Source organism: Salvia hispanica, chromosome 1 (genome assembly GCF_029641045.1).
Source record: "Salvia hispanica isolate PSC_SH4W2 chromosome 1, Shi_PSC_v1, whole genome shotgun sequence".
Classification (NCBI taxonomy): domain Eukaryota; kingdom Viridiplantae; phylum Streptophyta; class Magnoliopsida; order Lamiales; family Lamiaceae; genus Salvia; species Salvia hispanica.
The window spans coordinates 55,602,594-55,622,661 of NC_142692.1; the positions used below are offsets into that span (position 1 = coordinate 55,602,594).

The window sequence follows — 20,068 nt, forward strand, 5'->3', positions numbered from 1 at the left end:
ATGAACATAACATGAAGAACTTAGAAACACGCATGCTTAGGGACACATTAGACCGAGTTGCCAATGATATTATATTCCATCTATGTTTAAGTGTGGCTTAACGTTTTGATATGATGGTTGGGTGAAAAGGTGCATAATTAGTGAATTGCTTGTTCGCCTTGAATCGTGCTTCTACCTTGTGAGATTTGAGCCTTAAATTCTTTCTTGTGTGATTTATCTGTATGCATGTATATGTTTCTAGAACTTGCTCTTAGTCTGCCTAAGTTTACATAGTGTTTAAGCTGATTTAGGAGGATGTTAGGCCGTCTTTTCTTAGCTACTTTTATATCCAAAATTTTCGACCCTCTCAATTTTTTCCTTTGGAGCCAATTTTGAGCCTTTAAGCCTTTTCTTTGGAAGCCAAAATAAATGGGGGGACAATTCCTTGGGTTAGTATAGTTTTTGTTATCTTCTTTTGTAAAGGAATTGGAGAGATAAGGAGGAAAGTATAAAAAGTAGTGTGCTTAATATTAAGAAAGTACAAGTTGCGAAATTAAGAAAAATTCCAAATATGTGCTTGATCTTAGAAAAAAAGAGAAAGGATGTGTAAGAAAGAAAAAAAAAAAAAAAGAAGACAAAGAAAGAAAAAAAAAAAGAAAAATATGTGTGAAAGGTTGTGAAAAAAAAAACGAAGGATTGAAAGTAAGTTGAAGGAGAAAAATAAAGTGTTAGAAGTGCCTTAAGTTTTAGAAAAGTGGAGTCATCTTAACTCTACTTGGGATATTGTTATATTTGAGTCACTTTTTAGCCAAATATTCCTCACCTACCAAAGAGCCTACGTTACAACCGAAAAGAAAGACCTTTCGGACTTTTGATGCTTAATCACATTGAGTAGAGGAGGGATTAGACTTTGAGCAAGCCTATGGTAAACTTTGCATGATGCATGATTTGAGTGATTTACACTTTACCTTTATACACTTTGAGAGTGAGAGAAAGAACACTTCCCATCTTTGGAAGTTTGCCACATGTGAGTGCTTGAATTCAAGGTGTTCCACGAGTTAGTAATGAAAGTGCACTATTAAGCCTTGCTTGATTTGATTGTGTTAATACATGCTTAATCTATTCTTTCATCTTTTGAGGCAATTATGACGTCTAGTCCTTGTACATTCCGTGCGTCTATTCTTGTGTCTTTAGTGTTTTGTTCGAGGACAAACAAAAATGTAAGTTTGGAGGAGTTGATACGCCCGGATTTTGCACTGTTTTAAGGCCATTATTTGGTCCGTTTTTGTCATCAAAATCATTCTACATGTCCATTATTTGCATATTCTATACATTTTGGTATTTTGACGTGTTTTGTGAGAAATGTGCATATTTGAGCCGAAAAGGGGAGTAAAAACGCATAGTCTGGAAATCTGGAGTCAGACGGCGACCGGCGACCGCCGCGAAGTTGTACGGCGACCGCCGGCGCCCGGCGGTCAGAGCTATGTGGCGGCCCGCCTCGGAAATTTACGCTAGGAGAAGAGTCTCGCCCGGCGACCGCCGGAGGACATGTGGCGGTCCGCCACCAAAGGGTCAGAATCTCTGGACTCCAACGCGGCGACCGCCGGCCAAGGTGCGGCGGCCCGCCGGAGAAAGGCGGCGAATCCGACCAGCCCTAGATTTGCTCCAAGATTTACCAAATTTTGAAGATCTTTTCCTTCTATGATGAGGAATAATCTTCCCCTATAAATAGGACCTCAAGCTTCATCAAAGAAAAGAGTTTTTTTTTCCGACACACAACAAGAACACATTCATAGAGATCAAAAGCTAGAGTACTTCAATTGTGCAAGGAGTTGAAGAAGGATTTCAAGAACATCAAGAACGACAAGGATTCAACCTACGGGTTTTATTTGCTTTAGTTTTATGTTCAGATTGCTTTCCCTTCAATCTATGTTTTTAGTTTATTCAGTCATGTGTAACTAAACTCATAGGATTCTAGGGATGTGTTAGTAGCAACTTTGGTTATACAATTCCGTTTTCTATTTAATATCCGTTTTGTTTTTACTTTGTTTCTTCCCTAAGTTAATCATGATGCTTCATAATTGAGTGACACATTTATGTATGATTCAATACAACTTGCTTCATAACTGTGACAGAGTTCTAGCGAGTTAGATCCACTTAGTAGACACTACAGTTAGCTTCCTTTAAAACGGCACTGTTAATTGAGAGTGAGGACTTTTCAAGGGTCTTAGGAGCTTTTTGGAGTTACGTGTTAGGATTGACAACCCTAATGTTAGTAATCAACGTTTGTATCGCATGAGCATAAGCTAGGTGACTCGTCCTTTCAAAGTATTAACTGTGCTAGGGTATTGTAGTTTGGAATTTGTATAACCATAAAAGCGAAAGCACATCCCTGGAATTCCCCTTATCTCTATACTTTTCTCTCCGTGATTTGCTTGTTTTTAGTTGTTTACTGTTTTTAATATTTACTGTTTTCAAAAAGTTTCCAATAATTCTTGCTTCTCCAGATAGTAATTGAGTTCTAGTAGAAGATAGACACTTTGTGTACATCTTCCCCGTGTTCGATACCCGGTACTAACCTTTTGCTATACTATACCTACTCTGTATACTTGCAGGTATTTATAGTGCAAATAAAAAGTGCATCACAGACCAAGTTCAGATTCCAGATATCGTGGGGGAATAGGAGGGGAAGAAGAAAGAACAACAGCTCTATCATGGTGGTGAAAATTGGAAGAAACAGGGAGGTCAGAACAGTCACGAATTGCCGGAAGGCTCCAGAAAAGGATCCAGAACTCTAGTCAGCTCCGGGTACAAGCAAGACTCAGGCGAGCCAACTCCGGAGGTCAGTCTAGACAGACGGGCGAGAAATATTCTAAGTAAGAATAAATACTACACTCTTATGAAAGACGGCACCTTTGATACCGAAACGTATGAAACTGGGGAGGAGGCTTTTATGGAGTGTTTGGACCCAGAAAATCCTGAGTTAGAAGGGAGGGAACTGATGATGCATGAGGCCCGAACTAAGGAAATGGATGACCAGCGGAGGAGGCGTTCTCCCCCTTCGGGTACGGCTCTTACTTTTTATTAATGTCATTCAACTTGATGTTTTGGAGTGTTAGGGGGATCGCAAACGCGCCAACCCAAAACGTTCTTAAAGATTGATTAAAACTTATAATATTTCCTTTCTTGCAATAATGGAACCTTTTATCCAACCAAATCTGGAGCTTTACTCGAAGTTGCTGAATTTGGAATATCAAGGGACGAAAGAAAGTGGGAAAATCTGGATTTTCACGAAATAGGGGTACAACTTCGAGATCATGGATAACTCGGCACAAGTGCTACATGGGAAATTCAAGAATGGCTGGTCTACTCAGGAGACTTTTATCTCAGCAATCTATGCAAAATGCTCCCGCACAGATAGGTTTGCGCTTTGGGATAAACTCCATGATCTTGCTGACAATACAGAAGGCTCCCCATGGATGATTGGTGGCGACTTCAATACCATTCTCCATCTCCAAGATAGATCAGGAAGCGACACTATGCATGCAGAGATGGTGGACTTTGCGGAGACTATTGAGGAATGCCGATTGATGGATCCAGGCTTCGATGGCACGAGATTCACATGTGCCAAAAATAATCTCCTTGAGAGATTGGATAGAGTCTTCTTGAATGAATCGTGGGAAGCTACATTCGAAGCAACGCGGGTCACCAATCTCCCGAGAGTCTCCTCTGATCATGGACCAATCCTTGTGAGATGTAAACTGACTGCAACGACAAACAAAGCTAGATCCTTCCGCTTCCAAAATGTGTGGGTGAGACATCATGGATTCCACGATTTGATCACGGAAGTTTGGAACCGAACAACCGAGGCGGGAGGTATCCTCAACCTTCAGATCAAGCTTAGTAGAGTTAAGAAGGCTCTTAAAGTTTGGAATTGGGAAGTGTTTGGGAACCTACACAATAACATCAAGCAGGCCGAGGAGGCAGTTACAGCTGCACAAATCTGCTTTGAATCGGATCCCTCCCCATCACACCGTTCAGAAGTCAACAAACAAGTAGCCCAATATATTCTACTCCTCAAGATGGAGGAGGATTTTTGGAGACAAAAAGCGACTCTCTGATGGCTTGCGGATGGAGACAGGAATACCAGGTTCTATCAGAGTTGGGTGAAACAAAAGAAAAACCGACTCCGAATCCACTCCATCCGAGTTACCGATAGGGAGGTCACAGAGGAAACAGAGATACAAGAATCCGCAACTGAGTTCTTCAAAAATCTATTAGCTCCCGACCCCATCACCCTCACTAAACCAGAGGAGGGACTGATACACCAGCTCCCCCCGTCAGTTATTGAAGAAGATCTAATACACCTCCCGAATGCAGATGAAGTTAAGAGTGCGATCTTCTCTATCTCTGGGGATAGTGCGCCAGGCCCAGATGGCTTCACGGCCACGTTCTACCAATCGTGATGGTCTATCGTCGGATCGGATGTGGTGGAGGCCATCGAACAGTTTTTCTCTGGAGCCTATTTGCCCCGTAGCATCACAGCGACATCAATCGTTCTAATCCCAAAGAAGGACTCTCCGGAATCCTGGGCTGATTTTAGGCCGATTAGCCTATGCAATGTGTCGAATAAGGTGATCACAAAGGTTCTCACTTCTAGAGTGGCACCAATTCTCTCGAGGGCCATCTCCCCTAATCAAAGTGGTTTCCTCAAAGGAAGGCTCCTCAATGACAATGTCCTCCTTACACAGGAAATGTTCCACGAGCTCCCTAGATGTACGCCTACCTTGAATGTAGCAATCAAGCTGGACATGGCTAAGGCGTGTGATCGAGTCCAATGGCCTTTTCTTATTAAAATACTCCGACAAATGGGGTTCCCTGAGGCATGTATCAGCCTTATCGAAAGATGCATTTGCTCCTGTTGATTTTTAGTTCTTGTGAACGGGGTTCCCTCTGGTTTCTTCAAATCGACAAGGGGACTTAGACAGGGAGACCCCATATCCCCAGCCCTCTTTGTAATTGCTGCTGATTACCTATCAAGATCTCTTGACAAACTTATTCTTGGTAGAAGGGAGATGGTTTTCAAATCCACCCGATACAGTGAGGAAATCAGCCACCTCGCCTATGCCGACGATAACATCATCTTCACCCAAGCAGCCCCGGATTCCCTACGACAACTCAAAGCGTGTTTGGCTGATTATGAAGCGGCATCTGGGCAACAAATAAACCTCATAAAGAGCAACTTCTTTATCGCCGAGACGCACGAGGAATCGTCAACCTCAATTCAAGCCGAAGGTGGATTCTCCAAAGGTACCTTTCCATTTCTCTATCTGGGAGTACTATCAATCGTGGTGTTAAGCACACAGATATGTTTTTGTTTATTCGAGAAAAGATAGCGAGAAGGATTAGTGGCTGGGCCTTCCGACACCTCTCATTCGGGGGTCGTCTCACCCTCATCAAGAGCACACTTGAGGCAATTCCTATTCATATTTTCCAGGCTATTGAGCCAACGAGTGGAGCGCTCAAACTGCTAGAACAACAATTAGCTAGATTTTTTTGGGGAACAACGAATGATCGGAGAGGAACTCATTGGGTAGGGTGGGAGCAGGTTTGTCTCCCAGTGGACTCAAAACACCTTTTCATCCAAGGGCATGGTGCAATGAAAGTTTAGGAGTCGTTCGACGACTGGTTTCAGGGAACTACGGAAGCTCTTTGGAATGGCGATACTATACCAGACCGCCTTGATAAATGGGCTAAGAGGACTCAACAATCGGGGAAGAATCATCTGGGCTGAGCGAAATAAATGCAGACACAATGGAACTCCATTCAAGCCACATAACGTGGGCTGGCGAGTGAAAATGCACATCCAAAATCTCATCACAAATGGACGATTACATGTCAAAAATTGGAGGGGCGTTTCCTTGCAAGTTCCCATTCCAGCCGGTGCTGCAGCAAGAAGGCCGGGGCAAAGGGTCATGCAGGTCAAATGACACCCGCTAGATCCCCCTTGGATCAAGCTCAATGTTAATGGAATCTATGATGCCACATCAAGGAAGGCTAGTGGAGGAGGTATTGTTCGGGACTATCGCGGTGGAATACTTGCGGCCTTCTCAAGACAGTTTGAAGTCTTCTCTACTCTTGAAGCAGAACTCTCGGCCATTCACCAAGGCCTCCTTCTTGCTAGAGAATTTGGGGAACATATCTGGATTGAGTCGGATGATGTCCAAGTTATCGCTATTATTAACTCAAAGAACATGGGACCTGCCCAAACCCGCCACCTCATGGTTCACATCACCCTTATGCGAAAGGAATACAGTGAGGAAGTCAGTGAGGAGGTTGCCAAATACAAGGTTGGAGCACCTGCTCATGTTGGTTTGGTTGCTCCAATTGATGTCGTTGTCCCTCCAGGCAACACTGGTCTCGACCCATCGCAGACTTCTTTCTTCCAGGTTCTGAACATCCCTACCAAGTGTTGGTGCTGGCAGCGGAAGCGTGCGTTCATAATAAATCACATAATAATCAGATCTATTTAGCAGATTATTTAGACAAAATCTATTCGCGTAATTATCACATGTATCATGCTCATAACTTGAATTAATCATGCTTTAAGAATATTGAAAACCTAAAACATGCTTTTCTACGGAGCAGAAAAATACCTAATTAATTCTCCAAAGAATTGAAGATGGCTAGCTACTTCTCCACGTGATGCTTTGAGTACTAAACCACAAATCTTCTCTCTGGTTCCCGAACTGTACTCCAATATCAGTGTGGGCTGATCTTACTAGAATACTAGGACTTAAATAAAGAAGACAGAAGAAATCCTTTTTGGAATAGGAGAAGATTTCGAAAATCTCCTCAGCTTGGGAGAGGAATTTTCGAAAATTACAATAATGAGAAATTCTTGTTTTTTTGTCTCCTTTATTCTCCTATTTATATTAAGTTCCTTTTGGGCCCAGACAGGGATCTATGGAAGGTTTTGGATATGGGCTCATCCAATTTACTTTTTAATAATTAAATTGAACCCACAATTTAATATAAGTTATAATTGGAATATTACGAGCAGCCACTACAGAAGTAATATTGAACTCTCCCCATCCAAATCCGAAATTATAAGTAATCCGGGTTTCCGTTTATCTTTCATTTCCCGTGCTTAAGATTAATATGTCCATTAATTAATTAATGTCTGCTATTGACTTAATTAATTAACTTCTTATTAATTCCAAGAGTGGACTTAGCATGAAACACTTATTTATTATTCATAGAGTAATCATACTCCAACTAGCTAGGTTCCGAATAATAAAACCTCGTTTCGCGCTCCTCTTGAGGACATTATCAAACGAGACTCAGCTCGTGCACGATTCAATATAATAGCAATCCTAGCACCGCTAGATATCGATCACCACTGCCCAATATATCAGGATAATTGGGTTACGAAAAACCCGCACCATTTGATAAGTCAAAGCAGTGCATAATCAATACCGTATGCTCAATGCTAACCTACATTGATTAAGAAATAAATATTTATCAAGACCTCGCCTTTCAGTAGATAGCCTAAGGCAAGTCTTGCTGTTAGATCCGTTCAGTGCTATACCACACCAATGTCATCTTATTTCAGTAAGGCTTAGAAATATGCGGACTGACATTGCAACCTTTCTCGATGGGTAGTCTAATTCCATCTAGGTTGTGAAATTCATATTTTTCTTTGTTTAGAACTGACCGTATTACCTTAAAGTGGACGACGCCCACAACCGGTCTACTGAAACAAAGACTTAGACTTTGTTAAGTTAACTTATACATTTAAACATGTATTAACATCCATTAAATGTAAAACATAACAACATTATGACAAAAATAATCTGTTTTATTCATTGGAAAATAAAATAAGAGTTTTACAGTATTCAATCACTCGAAACGTGATTTCTAGTATACAAACTCTAACACCAAGATTAACAAGGGTACTGTAGAAATCATTACCCCTGTTGAGCTTATCAAGAAGGGCGACAAAGTGGGTTCGTTTGAAGCTGCCTTGCTTGCAAAGCTAGGGATCCGTCCCTTCTCATATGGTCTCATTGTCACCTCTGTGTATGACAACGGAACCATTTTCAGTCCGGAGGTGCTTGACATGACTGAAGAGGACCTCATTGAGAAGTTTGCCCTTGGTGTTTCCATGGTTACATCGCTTTCCCTGGCCATCTCCTACCCAACACTTGCAGCTGCGCCACACATGTTTATCAATGCATACAAGAATGCTTTGGCCATTGCAGTTGAAACTGATTATTCATTTCCTCAAGCTGATAAGGTCAAGGAATTCCTTGCTAATCCGAGCAAGTTTGTTGTTGAGGCTGTTCCTGCTGCTGAGGCTGGTGGTGCTGCTCCTACTGCTGACAAGGAAGAAGAGAAGAAGGATGAGCCAGAGGAGGAGTCTGATGATAACATGGGTCTTGGCCTCTTCGATTAAGTTGTGCCAAGTCTGCTGCTCTTTAAATTATATGTTCTCTTTTTATGAACTTGTTACCTTGTTTTTCCCTGTTGCTGGAACCTATATTGTTTATTTCCTTAAATACAGTTTTTTGATTATGTTTAAAAAAAAAAAAGGAATACAGTACCAAATTTTCTGTCACACCACGGGAGGGAAATAAGGCAGCAGCATTCCTAACTAAGATGGGCACCAAGTCGACACAAGGCCGACGATCTGATGGACAGACGATCCCGAGGCTCCTTAAAGCCATTATTAGATTGGAACAACTTGGAACCCCATACATCAGGATAGTTGAGCAAATAGAATGAAGATGAGGCCGCCACTGAGCCAACATAATCAGCAAACTTTCTTCACCTCAGAGTACATGGGTGACGAGCCAGCATGGCCCGTCCTCTATCTACCCCATCGTGTATTAGTTAGTTGTACTTTGTACTCCCCACCTGTCTAAGGTGGGTTTGCTGCTTGTATCCTTTTTCTTGATGGCATGTCACTTTTGGGCATGGCCAAGCATTGTTCTCTCTTGAGTTCTGATATATAGGGACGAGGGACCCACGAACCCTCCACCGTTCGGTGTTAAAAAAATAAAAAAAGAAGCTAGAAGGGAAAGTATGTCATCTTAAGTTGGAATGGAATAAGCTTGAATTTTACATGTGTTTAGAGAAAAGAATTAATACATTTAGTCGTTAAGAGGGCATTAATATATCATATTTTTTATAATTTGGTATTTTGGCCGTTTTTGTGTGATATGTGCAAGAAAATATGTGAACACAAGCCCAAAACACATTTATCACCCAAGGCAAGGTGGACGAGTGAAGGAAGTCAAAATGTTAACAGTAATCAGACTGCCAAGATGATCATTCTCTTCTACGTCGAAATTTCTTCCCGTGGGTACCTAGCATGTGTCAATCGGAGTCCGGTAGAGAAAGTTATGTCGTTTTACAAAATTTCTCCCGTTGATCATGTTAATATTATTTTCTTCCAAATATTTTGCTAGAATTCTTATGAACATGAGTAGCTAAATATTTTGGTATGGTTTTTTGTGAAGACTATGACTATATGTTTTAATTTATGAACTAAACTGTTTTACCTAATCCTTGTGGTTGTTTTGATTGTTCTTGTCCTTTTACCGTTCTTTTTGCTAGATAGCTAGTTTTACATGGTTTTTATATGCACTCAACAGAAGCGACTTTTTGTGAGGGCTTGGGTCTTAGGAGCTAAAGTAGTCAGAGTCTATTATATTATAAGAAGATTTTAATAGTTAGACTTAAAATAGGTAATAGGTTTAGTTCATTGAATCAAGAGAGACACTTGTATGTTGGATCCGGAAGCTTTGCTTTTTTCTCCATATTTTATCACAACCAAACTATCTTTTGCTTTTTTACTTTTAATGCTTTAGTTAGTTATTTTAGAATCATAAAACAAACCCTTTTCTTAGGCTAGATAGTGAACAACGATAATTCAAGGTACTCAAGTACTAGTTAGATACTCTAGCTTGCGTTTACTAATATAGCTTTGTACACTTGTGGAATATTTCTCCCACAAATTTAGGCGATAATAGATTTGAAATTAGAAAACCGATTCCAAATCTATATATCAAATTCATGCAAATATAATTTATTCACTTTATAGTAAACCAATTTTTAAAGTTTATTAAGTACAATTTTCCTTTCTAAAATAAACCGAAATATGAGAAAAAAAAAATTAAATTTGTCAAGAACCTTTTATAGTTGTTAACTAATTAACGATCACAAATTAAGACTAAATCTTAGCTATTAGATTAGGAGATCTGATAGTTGAAATAATGTCACATGGATTATGTTTTAAATTAAAATAATTATTAAATAAACTTAAAGGGTATTAATGTCAATTCTCTTTTATCAAAATCATATCCAAACATTAAATTTTACGTAACTCTCTCGATTTAAATTATTTTTTCGCAAAAAATAGATCAATAAAGATAATTTTATAAGGATTTCAACGAGATCTCAATTGCATATGTTACGACATTGTTCGGGTGATGAAATTTGATAAATTATATTTCAATTTCCGTGCATGTTGATAAGCAGATTTTATCAACAAATGTAAAAATAAATCTCAATATAGTGTATGCAAAATCTCAATACAGTGTAGGTAAAATATCAATAAAACTGTGTTGATATTTTCTTGTACATTTGTTGATATTCTCATGTCATATAGTTGATATTTGTAAACCCTCAGCTTTGCCTTCTGCACACATTCCCAACAAATCCTTTTGCTTTCAGGCCATTCTCTCACTCTAACCGCCGCCGTCGCCGTTGAGGATGTCGGACGAGGAGCATCAGTTCGAATCAAAGGCCGATGCCGGCGCCTCCAAGACTTACCCCAGCAGGCCGGCACCATCCGTAAGAACGGTTACATTGTTATCAAGGGCCGCCCCTACAAGGTTGTGGAGGTTTCAACTTCCAAAACTGGAAAGCACGGTCATGCCAAATGTCACTTTGTTGCAATTGACATCTTCACTTCCAAGAAGCTCGAGGATATCGTTCCCTCTTCCCACAATTGTGATGTTCCACATGTTAATCGCACTGACTACCAGCTTATCGACATCTCCGAGGATGGATTCGTGAGCTTGCTGACTGACAATGGTAATACCAAGGATGATCTCCGTCTTCCTACTGATGAGGCTCTCCTTACCCAGATCAAGGATGGGTTTGCTGAAGGGAAGGACCTTGTTGTGAGTGTTATGTCTGCAATGGGGGAGGAGCAGATCTGCGCCCTCAAGGATATCGGTCCCAAGTAGTGTGGGAGTAGTTTTCTAAATGATGGGAGGATCATTTTCAATCGTATGATTCAGGATAGTTTTAGACTGGATTGTTGATGGTTTGTGTCCTCGACGATGAAGGAGACCACTTTCCTATTATTAGGATGGCTATTATGTTTCTTTTCCTCTTTCCAAAAAAAAAATATATATATATATATATATATAGAGGGATGTATTTAAATCCTTTTCATATCTTTTGTCCTTTTTCCTTCTTAATCCTAGCCCCACGAAAATTATCATATGATAACATAATGACGATATTATCCTTATGTTGATATTTTGTCTATTATTTATTGAAATTTGTGAGCTTTAATCTCATTCACTCATTTCAAAATCCAATAGTGTAGATTTAGTCTTAATTTTAGATTATGGTGTTATAAGCATTTGAAGAGGATCCAATAGTAATATATTTAATTTCCCCAACAACTGAATGCTCCTTTCCTTCAAAAAAAAAGTTTTTTTTATTACTGGATGATATGATTTTAATGCAAAATTAATAAAGTAAATGAGGAAAATATAATGTCCCGGTTTAAAATAATTTTAACAGATGTTTTTCTTCTATTGGTATTTTTGGTTATGTTTTAATAGTTCGATGATATAGTTTGAATTAGATAATTGAGAAGGGCGCTTCGTATAACAAGGGAACATAAATGAAAGGTTGAAAACCATCAAACTGTTATTTATCTTGAATAATATCATATTAGTACATAATATTAATGCTAGATTTTGCTTTACATTAATATTTTTTATTGCAGAAACTCCAACTGAGAATTCAGTTATGTTAAAATTATAAGAATTTAAATACCTAGAAAAGTTCATGGTGCGAGATAATTGCTGGCTTGGATCAAGCTGCCCCAAAACTCTCAAACAAAACAACCTTCATCATCGAGACAGTCCAAGCTTTCACCAAGCAGCCTGTGCATAAATGTCGAGGAGCAACAGAGGCTACTTTTGGGCAGCCAAATCAATGCCCGAGGAACACAAGACGTACGTGCCAACATGCGCGATGGGACATATATCTATGCTGCTCCAGAGTTTGTCATAACAGCTAACTTCCTCATCCTCTTGTTAAATGAATTGTTCAAGTGCGAAAATAGCTTCTCAGACATTGTCTCGTTTCTCAGGGCATCTCACAGCAAAGAGCGATGTTTATAGTTCCAGAGTGGTCTTGCTCGAGCTGTTGATGGGGCGAAGATCCATGGACAAGAGCAGACCTCAAGGTAAGCACAGCTGGGTGGAGGGGAGTAGGCCTTTCCTCGACGAGAAGAGGTGGTTCTACAGGCTAATTGATCCTAGTCTGGAGGGGCACTTCTCAATCCTCTACCGTGAACCTTGATTCGAAGAGAAGAGGTGGTTCTACAGAGCTAGATCCATACAGAGAACCGCTCAGCTGGCTGTTCATTGCCTCAACCGTGATTCGAAGATTAGACTTGCTATGAGCGAGGTGGTTCCAGCTCTGGAGCTGCTACCGATCCTCAAGGACATGGCGAGGTCTACTTCCTATTTCCAGGCAATGAGCGATGCCCATGGTGGCATAAACATGAATGCGATAACAGGCAGTAAATTGCAGACGAAACGACCAGCAAATGAGGAGTCTCTCCATGTAACAAACTCTGACCGCCTATTCATGTTTCTTTTCATTCTTCTCCAAGATCAACTTCAGCTGGTTGAGAGACATGATTGCTTTTTTCATACCATGTAGCGGTATGATATTCATTGAGGCGAGGTGATCTCTTGGGCTCTGTTTATCGCCTTTCTCATAAATGTTGAGATGAGTATGCTGCATAGTTAGTCTGTTTAAAGATGAAGAGACTTGGATTTTGGACTATCATCAAAATCGGTAGCAAATCTTGGCATTTTACTTACCTATTTAACATGCCGGCTTGTGTGATACTGTCTATGACTAACACTCAACCGCATAAGATTCTATTCTGCTTCGGGCGAACAACAAAGCAACACAGAAGCAAGCATTACATGTGTAGTACTAGCATTCAACCATTACTCATAGAGAGTCATTTCTCAACAATGAATTCATCTATTTGTATACCGGTGTGTCGTGCACCTCCCTGCACACTTAGCAGAACTTCATCACCTAGTTTCAACGATGTCACGGGAATGGCTTGATTTTGATGTCCCGCTGCCATGGACAGCGATGATCAATAGATGTAGGACTAAAATGATAACAAAAAATATAGTTTCACTAAGTTTTACCTCCGACAAGAGCAACTGTTTCAGCATTTTGAAGGATCATAGTGTAGGAAATTTGATGATGATCAAATACCTGCATTGCAACTCAAGCTGACAATTAAAATATATGCAAGAAACTCTCTACTTGTATAGAAATCATACTGCAGAGTGCACATGAGATAAGTAAACAACACTTCTGCAAAACAATTCCTTAAAAGATTAAATGGAATAATGGATCACAAGAGAATGAAAGAACATTTGCCTCAATAAGGATCAATGGTCTTGTCTCTATCTTCACGCGGCCGACAATGGCTGTTCGCTGTATCCCATTTTGGTCTACAACAACTACCTCTCTCCCGGCTTTCAGTTCTGAAAGGTAGCTAGTCTTTTCCCCAGGAACAGCAACGTATGCATGTACTGGACCCTGGCACATCCAAGAGACTTCAGAACTAAAGCAAACTAGCACAATACAGCCAAACTTGAAATAGAAATCGTAGAAGAGAGAAAATTCTCACTTCTGGAAAATATTGATCGTATTAATCAACACTCAAATATTGCTTCACTCCTGGAAAATATTGATCATGTAATCAAAACATACCGCATTGACCCGAAAAGGCCTGCTGGAAATGTAATTCGACTCTAAGCATTCGGAATGGATGAGAAAAAGCCCTCTAGCAAAGCATCCAACCTTTGAGAAACGAAAGAGATAATTACTTGTCCGCATGTTAGAATGCAAATGCATATATGCATAAGAAGGAGTACGGAGTCAGCAATAGAATAACCAGAAGTCCTTCGCCGGGTCTCATTAGGCTGCACAGGTCAACGCAGACACGATCACCCATTCCCACCATTTGAATATTAGTGACCGTGGCCTTTGTCAATTCCAGTAAACTACCTTGGTTGTTTCTTTTGTCCAGATACTCCTAAAGACATATAGGCAACATTACAGGAAATACATAAAATCTCATGGAAGAAAGTTATTACCTTTAACTGAAAAATGGCATCAACGTCCTCTGATTTCAAAACCACACCTCCCAGACCATGCTCCAATGCCTGATACAGTATATTTATCAAGAACAAGCAATATCTTAGAAAATTTGGGGACGGTTATCTCCATTCTTATCATATAAATAAAGGAAGCTACCTCAAAGAACAATTGAGCTTCGGATGGCGTCTTTGAGATGGCAAAGACTGTTTTCTGAGTGCCTTGAATTGCTGCAACAATATTTTCTGCAGGAATCACCTAGGAAATATAGAGACATGCCATCTTCAGATACACCAAAAGATAACATTCAATACTAACACAACTCCAACTAATCAGATCATTGGTTAAAATTATACACAAAACAGAAGAAGGTGAGAATGATTCAACCACCTGCCAGTCCAGCAGATCCACAACAATATTATCTGCTTTATCACTCAACAGCTGGAGATTCTTCAGCTGTGCGGATGAAGAAACCTCGAAGAGGGTGGCGACTTTGATGTGCTCCCCATCAAAGATCCCTCCTTCTTCTACAAAGAGAGGAGACAACAATGCCAAAGCTGCAAGAATTTATAATTACAGTAAAATAGAATTATGACTTGCGGGAAAACATTGAGGGTAAAATTTTAAGACTATGTTAGCATTGGACTGAGATTATTTCCATTCATTGTCAAACCATCTAATATTGATTGATATAAAACGCACAAACCACAATACACTACACTTGAACTGTAATCCTAAAATTAAATTATGTCTCACACTGACACAACACTAATCTTGATAACAAACTAAGGATGAGATTGGTATATGCTTACACGTCCACTGAGAAGCAAGCTCACGGCAATCAGATGGAAAGATGAAAGTACGCCAACCCCTCTCCACAGCAGCTGTCATTACTTCTTTCTTCTGCGTCCATATCCAAACTTGCTTCGTTTGCGACTTTACAGAAAAACCACTCTGCCAAATTGGCGTAGTTTTCTTATTGTGAAGCGAAAAATGGGCCACTCCCAATTTGCCTACCAGCATTATCCAACTATTAAATTGATTGTTATATTGAATTTTCCGAAGAAAAACGATGGAGCAGCTCAAGAAGAAGAAGAAACGAACCTTCGATGTCAGATTGGCGCAGAGAAGCTGAAGGAAAGAGGGCAGCCATTAACAAGTTGTGAAGAAAATGAAGGCAATGTTTAAGAAAGGGGATTGATTCTATTTGATTATGGTTGCTGTACTTGTACCAAAATCGCTACTGTAATGACTAATGTGGCAAAGTTTTAACAATTTCCCCCCTTTAGTGTTACTCGAAAAATCTGATTATAATTACTCCCTCCGTCTGCCAATAAGAGTCTCGTTTTACCATTTTCGGACGTATGCGAATAGGAGTCCCAGTTGCCCTTTCCATATTTTGATAAATTAAATACCCTTACTCATTCACTTAAATTACAAAAATGGCATACCCAAAAATAATTCAACAATTAATTTTCTCATCTCCAACCCTCTATTCTCAATTCACACATTCACTTCCTCACCCTCTCTCTCTCATCTCTAGCTACCGTTTCTATCTCAAGAACCCTAAATCGCCGCCTCCTCCTCCTCCCACCCAAATCGCCTCCAACTTCGTTGAAATGGAACCACCCACGCCGTCTCCCCTTTCACCCATTCCTCCGATTTCCCCAAATCGAGAAATCTATTGGAAGACATCATGGGATGATATCCCAGTGGACCTTCCCTCAGAAACGCCAGATCTGGAGGATCTGGACGCCAATTTGTTGATTGTGCCCGACACACCAGACTATAAGCTGGGCTCTTGGTGGGAGAGCGATTCTGTCTCTATCATTGTCCCTGAATCTCCGTTGACGGAGCTCAATCCGTTCCCAACTGTAGTCCCTGAAACTCCGGCCACCAAGCGACGGAGGAGGCGTCCAGTAGAGGAGGAGGAGTGGTTCAAGAGCTTCTTGGTGATGCTCTTGCCTGGCATGGCGGATCTTCTCTGAATTTGTGAGTTTACTGAGAACCACCCTCTATCTAGGGTTTGGAGGTTCTTAGGGTTTGATTGCTTTGGGGTTTTTATGGGCTATGGTTGTCTTGTGTTTGAGCCACCCCCAATTTGGGTTAGGAGGCACTAAATCTGTTGTTTGATGTGTACTGCCATATGATGAAATATTTTCTAAGGTTAATGTTGCTGCATTGAGGTTGCTTTGATGGATGTGTTGGTGTTGCCTTGTGGATATGATTTTGTGGTGCTTGATTTATGTATGTCTCTGCAATATGGTGAAGTATGCAATGTTTAGCCACCCCCAATTTGGGTTAGGAGGCATTAAATCTGTTGTTTGATGTGTAATGCTGTATGATTAAATATTTTCAGAAGGTAATGTTGTTGCATTGAGGTTGCTTTGATGGATGTGTTGGTGTTGCCTTGTGGATTGATAAATGTTTAGCCACCCCTTTAGAGGTTTGGAGGTTGTTCCTGCCCTATGATGAAGCTTTTCTGAGGGCTTGGTTGGGGTTGTTTTGATGGTTCTGTTGGTGTTGCTTGTGATTTGATTTGGTGGTGCTTGCATCTGTTGGTGTTGCCTTGTGGATTGATTTGGTGGTGCTTGATTTGTGTCTATCTATTCAATATGGTGAATTATGCAATGTTCAGCCACCTCTTTAGAGGTTTGGAGGCTATTCCTGCTCTATGATGAAGCTTTTCTGAGGGCTTGGTATTAAACATTAGTGAATATGTGCATTACATGTTCTTTGCACTATTTCTACATACAAAACACAAAAAAATAAGCACCTACTACCCAAAAATATAAGTCCTGATTTCCAAAACACATCATTGCATCCCCCTATCTATCTAGAACCCAAAAGCAGTAGACAAAGGTCCAATGTCATATGCACCACCTGCATTGTTCTCTGGTAGCTGTAAGTACTCCGGCACATCTCTCACAAGCTTCTCATCCACATCTATTCTTTCCAACCTATCTTTGTTAATGTGAGGGACTTTGTAGTTGTTCCCACCCTTGAATATCAGCATTTGAGTAAGGCAAGCCTGCAATAAGAGGAAAACCTTATTTAGGGTCTGCGGTGATAGCTCTTCATAAGAGCTATACACATTTCCCAACAATTCATCAACAGTAGAGCATGGTTTCTCATGCTGCAGTGTTTGAATAGCCCGGAAAAAGCTAAGGTCTAGTATGTTGGTGTCAGATGAATTGGCTGGTTGACAAATCAGTTGGATTTTAAATCCATCTGAATTTGCTACATCCTCAAATTCAGGATCCACACTATTTATGTGGGGTGTGGCATTGTCTTGCTGGATGAAAATTTCTTTGCTTGCCCAATCTGGCCACTTGGCCTTAATAGCTAGTACAATTTGTAAACCAAAAATAAATATTTCTAGATGATGATCTTTATATAAACAGGTAAGATCTGATAGATTGGGAAAAGTAGCATACCTTGTAGACTAGGCAGTCTCTCATCACATTCTTGTTAACTTCTGGAATCGGTTTAGTCTCAAGTATACCTCTAGGCCTATTCTTTGATTTCCTATTTGCTGGTACCACTTCAGTGAAAGGAAAAATACCCAACTTTCCATCAAATTTGGTCTGGCCATCCGGGCCAAATACTGGTCTACATACTGCACACATGAACATCGCTTTGGTGATAAACCTCTTTGACTTGCATGCCCTATATGGCTCATCTTCATCCGGCAATAGGTAGTACCTGTATATTGTCTTGGTCATATAGAACCATTTTTCATCTATGTGGATTATATTGTGCATGCTTTAAAACTGAACTCTACCAGCAGTTATGGTTGGTAGAAGTTGACTAAGACACCATTTCAACCTAGCTAACTTGTTCACTTCAGTCAATGCGGGATTTATAGCATTTGTATGTGGCTTGAGTTTACCCTCCTTAATCCACTGACTAACTGCACTCTTACTTACTGACAATTTATTTGCCATTTTTCTAATGGAAGACCTTTCAAGCACAGATAAATTTCTAACCTTTTCTTCATCTAGGTCCAACTTGTCTGAATGTTGATATCCTTTAACCTTGTCTTCCATGTGTGCAGGTTCCCCCCTTTGCATCTGCTCTTTTGCTGCCTTCCACATCCTGTAAACAGTCTTTCTGCTGATGCCAAACTCTTCTGCCGCCTCCGTCACTGCCCCTTTTATGAGCACTCCATCAGTGCTATGCTTAAGGAGGAATTGCACCACCAAGTTCTTCCTACTGCTACTTAAGTGTAGACTCTGTCTTGACCCCTCCTCTATCCCAATGATGAAGCTTTTCTGAGGGAAATGGTAATGTAAAATGTTTGGGTTTTTTGTTTTTTTGGGAGGTTGGTGGAGGTTGTGTTAAATGCAGCCTTGTTAATGTATTTTATAGGGGTGCTGCAAATTCTGAAATTTAGGGGAAATTTTAGTTCAAATTTCCCTCTAAAATGTTTAAGAGGGAATTTGAAATTTTTTGTAATCCCTCCTTGTAATCTGAACATGTTTCGGTACATATGTGAAATGGAAGGCAGCTTTTTGTGTTAATCTGTGTTTTTCCATCTTATTTTCAATTTTTCAGAAATTTAAATTAGGAATAATAAAACTAAAACTAAAAATAATTAAATCTGTCCGAGAAACAAAAAGAATAAGCTTTGTAATCAACAAATACTTTAAGTGGGTCCCAAATTTCACTATCACACTCCATTTATTATACACTCAAACCTTTTCTTAAAACCCGCGCCGTTGGTGAATGGGACTCTTATTGTCCGACGGAGGGAGTATAAAATAATTATTTATAGCTTAAATCAACAATAATAATTAAAACTAATCCTAATTGCAATTCCAAATTCAAACATATAAAAGGATCCATTCAAGATTAAATGGCACTTATAGTATATTTTATTTTATTTTATTTTTAGTATTTCAAGAGAAAATTTTATGGAATCTGAAGAAGAAAAAAAAAAAAAAACTCATTTGTATATTGTGTTTGTGTTTTGTAAAACATTAGTGCATTTTACACCCTACAAGGCCTATTGCAAGGATCCATACTTATAAACAACTTATTAGAAATACAAGATAGCCCATTTGAAATGTCACAAAATCCCCTGCTCTTCGAGGGTGTCCTCGGTGTCGAGGAGCATGTACTAGGGTGTGTGACTTGTTTAGATCATGAGCTGACACATAAAAATCAAGAAAATCGCTTCTGGGGTACTACTCACTTACTTCATACACAAGGCATGTTCAATTATCTCTATTTCTTATTTATAGATTTGGGTCAGCTGATATGCTCGTATTTTGCACTATTTGAAGGTCTTTATTTGGTCCATTTTGAATATCAAAGTTGCAATTCAAATCAATTATTTTATACATTTTTGTCTATTTTTGTATTTTAACATGTTTTGTGATACATGTGCAAAATAGGCCTAAAAAGATAGCTAAAAAGTCAAAGTTTGAAATCTGGAGCATTCGACCCAGCCAGCGGTCCGCTAGACCTTACTCAGCCGCCCTTGGTACACATCGACCTGACGCTGCAGCGGCCCATCTCGAAATTCGTGTATGATTTACTGAAGTGATAGTAATTGAATTTTTAAATTATCTAATTAAATTTTACACAGTAGAGATTGAAAATAATAAGAAATAAAGCATCAGCTAAATTCTTA

The 20,068-nt window shown here is 39.7% G+C and overlaps 3 protein-coding genes, 1 long non-coding RNA gene and 1 pseudogene across 4 annotated transcripts; 3 read left to right on the forward strand and 2 right to left on the reverse strand.

The window, feature by feature from the left end:
- The first annotated feature begins 10,748 nt into the window (after positions 1–10,748).
- Positions 10,749–11,257, forward strand: LOC125219156 (eukaryotic translation initiation factor 5A-2 pseudogene; annotated as a pseudogene).
- A 648-nt stretch (positions 11,258–11,905) lies between these two features.
- LOC125218034 (3-dehydroquinate synthase) lies at positions 11,906–15,681 on the reverse strand. Its single transcript, XM_048119628.2, has 10 exons — positions 15,535–15,681; positions 15,243–15,443; positions 14,821–14,987; positions 14,590–14,688; positions 14,430–14,498; positions 14,228–14,368; positions 14,044–14,133; positions 13,708–13,869; positions 13,470–13,539; positions 11,906–13,395 (listed from the first exon to the last, which is right to left on the reverse strand). The coding sequence occupies exons 1-10, from the start codon at positions 15,581–15,583 to the stop codon at positions 13,271–13,273; spliced, it is 1,173 nt and encodes a 390-aa protein (XP_047975585.1). The 5' UTR covers positions 15,584–15,681; the 3' UTR covers positions 11,906–13,270.
- LOC148934176 (serine/threonine-protein kinase PBL35-like) lies at positions 12,184–12,978 on the forward strand. Its single transcript, XM_089062222.1, has 4 exons — positions 12,184–12,292; positions 12,383–12,478; positions 12,602–12,861; positions 12,961–12,978. The coding sequence occupies exons 1-4, from the start codon at positions 12,184–12,186 to the stop codon at positions 12,976–12,978; spliced, it is 483 nt and encodes a 160-aa protein (XP_088918348.1).
- Positions 15,682–15,996: 315 nt separating the features above from the next.
- On the forward strand, positions 15,997–18,953 carry LOC148934177 (uncharacterized). Its single transcript, XR_016135407.1, has 2 exons — positions 15,997–16,422; positions 18,488–18,953. It is a non-coding gene; the product is annotated as an uncharacterized LOC148934177 (long non-coding RNA).
- LOC148934178 (uncharacterized) lies at positions 17,267–17,891 on the reverse strand. Its single transcript, XM_089062412.1, has 2 exons — positions 17,870–17,891; positions 17,267–17,787 (listed from the first exon to the last, which is right to left on the reverse strand). Exons 1-2 carry the CDS (start codon positions 17,889–17,891, stop codon positions 17,267–17,269), a joined length of 543 nt encoding a protein of 180 aa, XP_088918538.1.
- Positions 18,954–20,068: the final 1,115 nt, after the last annotated feature.